The following is a 9,084-nucleotide window of genomic DNA, read 5'->3' as shown; positions in this document are numbered from 1 at the left end:
GACTCTTACAAATTACTTAACTCATAAACCAGACACTCATTTCTCATGCTGAGAAATCCAATTCAAACTCCAGGACACGGTTCGGTAATTTCACATGTACAAATTCAAACTCTAGGTTGCGTTCCATGCACTTAAAAGGACCCTGTTATTAGAGCTAGAGTAAGTTTTTTTATACCACATTTTCATCCTACCAGTTCAGAGTTCCATCCAGCATCCGGTTGAGCATTGTTTTCAGCTTTGTCTAATAATATGCTCTAAGAGATGGGTTTATCGTAGAGAGCTGAAAACCATATGTCAAATAAAATTGAGAACGACGAACTGTCTAGAAAAAAAAAAAATTGGAGCAGTATTTTTCATTCTTTCAATCTATTCCAAACATAAAAATAGAGAAGTTCATGCCCAATACATTGCAAGACTATTTGGTTGACTCACTTCTAGCGGTCAATACCTGAAAAGCATAAAGCCTTCAATGCTAGAGAACCTTCACACAAAACAAAGCTTATTAAGACCTACTCTCCGTGCCACACTGCTGCTACCACCCGCTACTTAGAAAACGGAATGTTACTGACTTCAAATCCATTCACCGCGCTCTATCAGCATGTTCTCCAATATGAGATTGATTTCTTAAGCATATGGAACTGGAATTCTCTGTGATTCTGGGCCAGCTGCCATATCTTCCCAAAGTAAATCCGAGAGTGCCATTGTCAATTCTCCCACTTCCCCTGTCATAATAGACACTATTATTCTTCTCTCCTATGCTTACAAATTCACCAATATCTAGCAAACTTTAATACAATGGATGGACAATATTTCTAGCTTCAATTTAGTATATGGCGTATTAAGCATGTTTATCCTAGACAACATTGTTTTAAAGGAAGTGAGAAAAGAATTAGTTTAGTGGACTTACCATTTCCAATAGGTTTCTCATCCCACATGATGATTGGTAACAAAGGAAGTGTGCTTCCAACATACATCATTTCAGCAGCTCGTTTAGCATCTTCAACTGTGATGTCAGTAGTTTTGACACATTTCAAACGTCCTTGCTCGACCAACTTGTGTGCAAGTTGAAGTAGCCTCATAGCTGTACACCCACTTAGGATCTTATCAAAGCTAGGCAAGATAAGCTCCTTATCAGAAGTTATAAAAGCAACATTCACATTCGGACCCTCAGCGATATAACCTTCTTCGTCAACCCAGATAGATGCAAACACTCCCTTATCCTCGGCCTCCATTTTGGAGAGGACATTCGGGAGGTAGTTTACATTTTTCATAGTAGCAAAAAGAGGTGATTTCATGGGGATCGCAGAAGTTATCACTTTTACCCCTTCTTTGCATTGTGCGAAATCCTCATCAATCACCACAGCATAGAATGCAGATGTCGGGCATCCAGCTGGAGAGAGTAAGAAGTCCCCGGGCCCCGCACTCAACCAATATCTCAGAGTGCCTTTCGTGCACTTTGATACTGCAGCAAGTTGAATTAGAATGCTTTTAAGTTCTGAAAACGTAAATGGAGATGCGACCCTGGCTTTGGATGCTGATCTAAGAAAGCGATTAAGGTGGACATCCAATTCGTACAGATAGCTGCATTAGAAAACCAAGGAGAAGCTGAATCAACCAATGAATTTAGCTTAGTATCCTAACTCCATTACAGTGTCTCTTACTTTATTAACACTACACGATATGTAAAATGATCCTAGCATACCTTTCCATTTTACTGCTACTTATAGCCTGTCGGGCAAAGCTTCGAAAATCTACTTGTTTTGAAAAGTGTTTTTTGTCAGAAGTGCTTTTCGGAAAAGTATTTTTAGAGAGTAGCAGTTTGCGTTTGGATAATCAATTTGAAAATCATTTTTGCCAATACTAGAGCAGTACATTATGCTTGGCCAATGTTCCAAAAGTGCTTCCGTGGAAAAGTTACTGCTTAAAAGCACTTATTTTTTTCTCTAAAAGTTTGGCCAAACTCCTCAACTTTCTAAAATAAGCTCTTTTGGAAAAAAACTAAGCACATTTGCCTTCCTAGAAGCTTGGCCAAACAGGCTATTAATGATCTAGGCACTTTTTCTTTTCTATTAGTACTTTTTTGTTGCGGAGGAGGGGGGTTGAGTGATAGGGAAAGTACATTGTATATCAGAATTTATAGGAATTGAAGCATACTATTTGCAGAGTCTAACATAAAGTTGATGCTTTCCAAGATCTATTCACAAACTATAACATCTTTTTTTGAGGAACTAGACTAGACTCATACCCATCAAGAACAATAGCTGTGTCAAAGACACCATGTCCACGATGAACCATGTGATCATCCATTGGAATAACCATCATTGCTGGATCAAGAATGATTCCACCAAATACACTAGAATACATTGCTGGATAGGGTTGCTGCTTCACTGAATTCCACTTCTCGTGCAACTTCTCAAGTAACTGTTTCAGCAAAAAACAACTAACTAAAAACTAACTAAAGTCACGATGCACTAAAATGTGGTCAATGGTATAGTCGAGAAATTGCACATACAGGGAAAACAACTAAAAAATTTCTTTTGCTTTAAATAATTTAACTTTGAACTATTAGACATGATCTGTCCCTAGCTTAAATTTGAGAAAAAGAGCACCGTAAAAAGATGCCAAGAATCAATATTAAGTCTGTTGGGAAGCAATCAAGTTCGCTGGGCTTCATTCATCTCATATCTCATGCTGCATAACTTTGATTTTCTCATTCTACAGAAATTACTAAACCGGGAAATACGAATAGCTATGAGCTAAAACTGAACGCAGAGCAATGAGGAAAATTGAATGATCTCCGTAAATTAAATAGCTTATCAGAGGAACTACTAGTAATTGAAGGAGGAGAACCATCATATGTTTTAAACGCGACCTTGTTTCGTAGCACAAAGCAACTATACTGAAGTTTGCAATGAGAACTAGCCCCTCAAGGAGGGTCCCTCCACACTATATGTCACAGCCCAAGTCCATGACACATATTATCCGCTTTGGCCCAAAAGACCTCATGGATTTGTCCCTTGGGCTTCGCTATCATTGAGCCCAAAAGAGCGCGTACCATGTGAACTTGTAACTTTGATTTTCTCATACTACAGAAATTACTAAACCGGGAAATACTAATAGCTATGAGCTAAAACTGAACGCAGAGCAATGAGGAAAATTGAATGATCTCCATAAATTAAATAGCTTATAACAGAGGAACCACTAGTAATCGAAGGAGGAGAACCATCATATGTTTTAAACGCGACCTTGTTTCGTAGCACAAAGCAACTATACTGAAGTTTGCAATGAGAACTAGCCCCTCAAGGAGGGTCCCTCCACACTGAATGTCACAGCCCAAGTCCATGACACATATTATCCGCTTTGGCTCAAAAGACCTCACGGATTTGTCCCTTGGGCTTCGATATCATTGAGCTCAAAAGAGAGCATACCGTGTGAACTTGTTTTGTACCTTATAAAGCTCTTAACTTTCCTCTCCCACTTCGATGTGGGATTCACCTAATGTGTAACATGCACCCTTCTTCAGAAGTTTGTCCGCTAGAAGCCTGTCAGTCCTTTTTTACCTTTCCTAGTCAACTCGCCTTCAGTTATGGACGTCACACTATACTAGCTCTTGAACCAACCGAAAGGAGAAAAACAATTCCCTTCCCTCTCATATATTATGTCATGAAACCATTAATCTATCAAACTCTTTCAACATTTTATTATTGTATTAAGTTAATTTCTAATTCCTACTAGCTCAAATTGTCCAATATCTATGGGATTTCAGAACCAATCACTCTTTGGAAAAAAACTATAAAATTGTCATAAACAAACCAATAACGCAAATGAAACAGTAACTAGTCAAGCTAAAGATAAAGAGGGATTTCACAATTTTCACCTCGGTTGAGGACGAAAACACATGAACTGAGAAATCTTCACCATTCTTAGCCTGTGTTGCTATAGCTGCATCACCATATCACAAACACCAAACAGCAAGTTATATTTTGACAATCATTAAAACTAGTTGGACAAAATCCAATATACTTAGACAGAAAGAGAGTACCTGATGTCTGATCAAAAGAAGAGTTTGAGGCTGCCATAGTGCAAAAGATTGAAACTTTACAAAGAAATGGGAGATGGGTATTGAAAGTGAGGTGAAGGAAATGAGAAAGAACAGAGTTTTATAGTACTAGTCGGAAAAAAAAAATGACACACGAGACAAAAGCAGTCCATTTGGTTTGATATGTGTATAAAGAACAGAAAAGAATCATTTTCTTGACTTACCTTTTGTAGTTGGTACTAGATTGTTTTGGTGTGTTTGGATAATGGTTTGATGCTAAAGACAGAGCTGCCGTCCAACTATCCATTCTACTATTTCTTGAAGAAAATTTGCTCTTCTGTGTACTTCAAAATTGGAACTCAAAATGGTCTTTTTTCTATTTGAGATAGAGAGCTCACTTACATTATTGGACATAAAGACACATCAATGGGATGTCTAATGATGTACTAGTTGTCTATGGCCTTTTGTTTTTCAGAGCATATGAAATGACCATGGTTTAGGTATGCAAATTGAACAATTCATTAAGTATAGGGCGTTATAGGTTGCTGCAAAGTTTAGATATGTAATTTGTAATTGGTTAAAATTCAAGGGATTTTATAGTATTTTTTTTTTTTCAAAAGGGAACTGTGTTAATCTTTTAGCATGTTATACAATGCTTTTCGTGTTAGAAAAGGATAGCATAAATTCTGATCTTCCAAATCCCTTTTAAATATTTTTTGCTTAAAGTTATAATATCACTGCAGTTTTATAGAGTTTTCACTACCTAATTTTCATTTCAAAAATATGATTTTCTTGTTCATATTCACACTAAAAATAAATGTGTTTCAAACTGGGCGATTTTATGTAGTAATTTTGGGTCACGTGAATACAGGATCTCTCCGTAAAACTAGAAATTTTATGTATATTTTTTAAAATTCATATAATATTAATTGCTAGAACGCATGCTACAAAGAAGGCTAAATGATGCATTTGGTTGAATGTTGAGTTATATATCTAGAGGATTAGGGATCAATTCTCACTTTATACATTTATCCTTCTTTTTTTTTTTTTTTGGTTTCAAACCTCATCATCCTTTTGAAAAAAAAATAGAAAGGTATTATTTGGGGAATCAAATACTAATTCCTTGACTAAAATTTCTTAAAGGATAGCATAAATTCTGATCTTCCAAATCCTTATTAAATATTTTTCACTTGAAGTTACAATATCACTGCAGTTTTATAGAGTTTTCACTACCTAATTTTCATTTCAAAAATATGATTTTCATGTTCACATTCACAGTAAAAATAAATGTGTTTCAAATCTCATCATCCTTGTTTTTTTTTTTAATAGAAAGGTATTATTTGGGGAATCAAATACTAATTCCTTGACTAAAATTTCTTAATAGTACGTATATTTCAATATATTAATTATAAATTTTTCTTATTAATAAGATCTTTTAAATTGAAATGTAAGTTTTACTTTCATCAATAGTTAAAAAGACAACATTTGAATCTATTGGATTCTGCCACTGTGTTAGATGAATGGAGCCGTAACTAGAGATATCTTTTACCTATGAAGATTAGCGGATGTACCAAGAGCTCAGGGTATTCACCCGAACATTCTGGATAAAAAATTACAGTGTATATTTAGGGTAAATTTTATGTGTTTATGTACATGTATTAACTTTTGAACACCCTAAATATATATTACAGTGAATATTTAGGTTCAATTATTTTTCCGAACACCCTAAGTGAAAACTTTAAATCCGCCACTATCTTGGAGTAATAAGTATTTTTTTTAGGTACGGAATCATCTTCATTAAGAAGGTGCGAAATCAGGCTCAAATGAATAACGGACGCGGAATAAAAATCATATATATTTAAAAATATTAGAGATATTTTGCAAAAAAAAAAAGGTCCCCACGCCTTGTCCGAAATTGAAATTCTCAAATTTTCACCTTCACTTCATGTGAAAATGCAGCAGACTGAAATACTCCTTCCGTTTCAATTTATGTATACTAATTTAACTGGGCACAGAATTTAAAAAAATAGATAAGACTTTTAAATTTATGATGTAAAATGAGTCACATATATTTTGTCTGGTTATAAATCATTACATAAAGGTTAATTATTTTCAAATATAGAAATAGATCATTTATTTTGGCAAGGGAGTCTAAGGCAAAAATATCTTCAATCCTGTGCTGATGCATTTTGTGGCTATTGCCTGTTGAAATTTCACTTTGCTCTGTTCTTCCTCATTGCTGTTTTCTTGGGGAAATTGGGACACTTTAATGTGTGAATTGTCAATCCTTGGTAGTTTATCATACTGATGTAGCTTAAAACCTGTTCCAAAATAGAGTATTAACTACACTGCAAGTGTTTGGTGGGAAAGCTGGATTCTTGCTACTAATTTAGGCCATGTTTTCACCTTCAATTTGTTTTCCAACAACAATTTTTCAAATTCATCCATCTTACCTCAAACCCCACAAATGTAAAAGCTATACTGACAACAAAAAACTCCCTTGTTTTTCTTTCAAAGACCAATCTTTCTCAGCTCAATTTGATGTTTCTGCAAATAAAGAAACCCCACAGGGCTATTATTGTAAAGACACCCAAATAGTTAGTCAATTGGAAGATAAAACTTCTTGTTTTTCCAATGTTTCAGTGAATAGGTTTGTAGCTGACTCAAGTTTACTTGGACGTTTGCTTCAATCTAGTTCTAGTATAAAAGAAGTTAAAATATTGCATGCCATTGTATTGAAGTGTTTGAGAAGTAGTACAGTGTTTGTTGAAAATAATTTGATTAGTGTGTTGGTGAAATATGGGTGTTTAAATGATGCTCGTAAGGTGTTCGACTTAATGCCTGAGAGGAATGTAGTTTCTTGGACTGCTATGCTTAATGGGTATTTGAGATATGGTTTGGATGATGAAGCTATGGATTTGTTTTCGGAGTTTGTACGACGTGGTTTGTTGTGGAATTCGAAGACTTATGTGTGTGTGTTAAGCATGGCTGGTAGAAATTGTGATTTTGAGCTTGGGAAGCAAGTACATGCTGGTATTATAAAGGGTGGATTTAGTAATTTGATTTTATATAGTTCTATTGTGTCGTTTTACGCGCAATGTGGGGATTTAGAAAGTGCTTTTCGCGTATTTGACGTGATAAAAAAGCCTGATGTAGTTTGTTGGACTACGATGATTACTGCTTGTTCACAACATGGAAGGGGAAAGGAAGCTTTATGCGTATTCTTACAATTGTTCTCTGATGGATTTGATGCTAATGAATTTACTGTATGCAGTATTTTGAATGCGTGTGGGGAGGAGAGGGAATTAAAATTTGGGAAGCAACTACATGCGGCGATTATTAAGAATAGATTTAGAATGGATGTATTCATAGGCACCGCATTGGTAGATATGTACGCGAAGTGCAGTGAGATAGATGATGCTAGGACAGTGTTCGATGGGATGGGGAAAAGGAATACGGTGACATGGACGTCTATTATTGCAGGTTATGCTCGTAATGGTCATGCAGAAGAGGCCATAAGACTGTTCCGGATAATGAGAAGGCGGAAAATCTTTGCTAATAACTTGACTATGGTAAGCATCCTTCGAGCATGTGGCCTACTTAGGGCTTTACCAACTGGAAAGGAAGTGCATGCACAAATTATCAAGAATTCTTTCCAAGATAATATTTATTTAGGAAGCACTTTAGTGTGGCTTTATTGCAAATGCAGTGAAAATTCGGCAGCACATAAGGTCCTTCAGGACATGCCCATTAGGGATGTAGTTTCATGGACTGCAATGATTTCGGGTTGTGCCCATTTAGGCCATGAGTACGAGGCTCTTGAATACTTGAAGGAGATGGTAGGTGAAGGCGTGTCACCAAATCCATTTACTTATTCATCGGCTCTGAAAGCATGTGCAAATCTGGAAGATATTCAGAGGGGGAAGCTGATCCATTCGTCCATAAGCAAGACACCTTCTCTGTCCAATGTGTTTGTGGGTAGCGCGTTAATCAATATGTATGCAAAATGTGGACATCTTCCTGAGGCAATTCAAATCTTTGATAACATGCCCGAGAGGAATTTGGTTTCTTGGAAGGCGATGATTGTTGCTTATGCTAAAAATGGTTGCTGTGGAGAGGCATTGAAACTCATGTATCGCATGCAAGTAGAGGGCATTGAGGTGGATGATTATATCCTTGCGACTGTCCTCACAGCATGTGGAGAATTTAAGGGAAATATCAAGTCCAGATCGAAGTATTTCTTGCATCCAAATAGTTCTAAAGTCTAAAAAGAAATAAGGTTCCTCTGAGAAGTTTCAGCAAAACCGTCAAATGAATTCCGATGGTTTGTTCGTGCTTCAATGATAGCTGAACTCCGAATGCTGCTCATATGTTGGAGTCTGGTTGATAGCTATTTGTCATCGGCTAACTTCTGGACCATCCACGGACAAGTCTAGTAGTCCCTGGCTAGCATGTCGTGCTGAAAAAAGAATGAGGTGAAGTTTACCGGAAACTGCTGGGACTGTGCTTTTAGAGGTCCGTAATATCCAATGTTGCATCGTCGAACCTCAGTTATACTCTGTACAATAGTCGTAGTTAGGTTCCTGCAACCGTGTATTGTCATATTAAGATCTTGTATGCCATTATGCGATTAAAATGTTCATATGACTTAAAACTTTTGCCTAGTGAAGTGATGGTGAAAAGAAACAACAACAATTACAACGTGTACCAAATATTTGAATGTTAAAAAACTACTCCTCTGATTGTAAAATTTATTCGTTGGATTGCCTTCAAATGTTTAGCTCGAACATCTCACTGATGATTACTTGGTGACGAAAACTTATTGTGTATCAAAGCAAGTAATATCCCTTGGCCTAATACTTAGTACCCCAGCTCCTACGCACTAGTGGATTTTGCACTAAAAAACTCAGCAGTATCTACATTGTATATCGTACTCAATATGTAGGACGCAACTGAGGTGGTGTATTCGAAGCTATATTGGCAGTTCTAGTGTATTTAAAATGTAATTATGCTCTGAAATTACCATAGTCGTTGCATGTATATAA

General features: G+C 36.3%; 2 protein-coding genes across 5 annotated transcripts; one reads left to right on the top strand and one right to left on the bottom strand.

Moving 5' to 3' along the window:
- Nucleotides 1-301: 301 nt before the first annotated feature.
- On the bottom strand, nt 302-4,573 carry LOC132618830 (D-amino-acid transaminase, chloroplastic-like). Of its 4 annotated transcripts, none has more exons than XM_060333837.1 (6): nt 4,264-4,573; nt 4,043-4,096; nt 3,878-3,942; nt 2,246-2,421; nt 908-1,581; nt 302-722 (listed from the first exon to the last, which is right to left on the bottom strand). In XM_060333837.1, exons 2-6 carry the CDS (start codon nt 4,077-4,079, stop codon nt 625-627), a joined length of 1,050 nt encoding a protein of 349 aa, XP_060189820.1. In that variant the 5' UTR covers nt 4,080-4,096; nt 4,264-4,573; the 3' UTR covers nt 302-624. The 4 variants fall into 4 exon arrangements, with proteins under 4 accessions (XP_060189820.1, XP_060189819.1, XP_060189821.1 ...); XM_060333838.1 differs by having other exon boundaries at nt 305-722; nt 4,043-4,072; nt 4,264-4,571; XM_060333836.1 differs by having other exon boundaries at nt 303-722; nt 4,043-4,572.
- Nucleotides 4,574-6,013: 1,440 nt separating this feature from the next.
- LOC132618182 (pentatricopeptide repeat-containing protein At4g18520, chloroplastic-like) lies at nt 6,014-8,819 on the top strand. Its single transcript, XM_060333244.1, has one exon. It carries the CDS (start codon nt 6,436-6,438, stop codon nt 8,305-8,307), a length of 1,872 nt encoding a protein of 623 aa, XP_060189227.1. The 5' UTR covers nt 6,014-6,435; the 3' UTR covers nt 8,308-8,819.
- Nucleotides 8,820-9,084: the final 265 nt, after the last annotated feature.

The sequence above is a fragment of the Lycium barbarum genome, chromosome 11 (assembly GCF_019175385.1).
Source record: "Lycium barbarum isolate Lr01 chromosome 11, ASM1917538v2, whole genome shotgun sequence".
NCBI classification, from domain to species: domain Eukaryota; kingdom Viridiplantae; phylum Streptophyta; class Magnoliopsida; order Solanales; family Solanaceae; genus Lycium; species Lycium barbarum.
The sequence above is the reverse complement of the archived record's forward strand: the minus strand, read 5'-3'. Positions and strand labels throughout refer to the sequence as shown.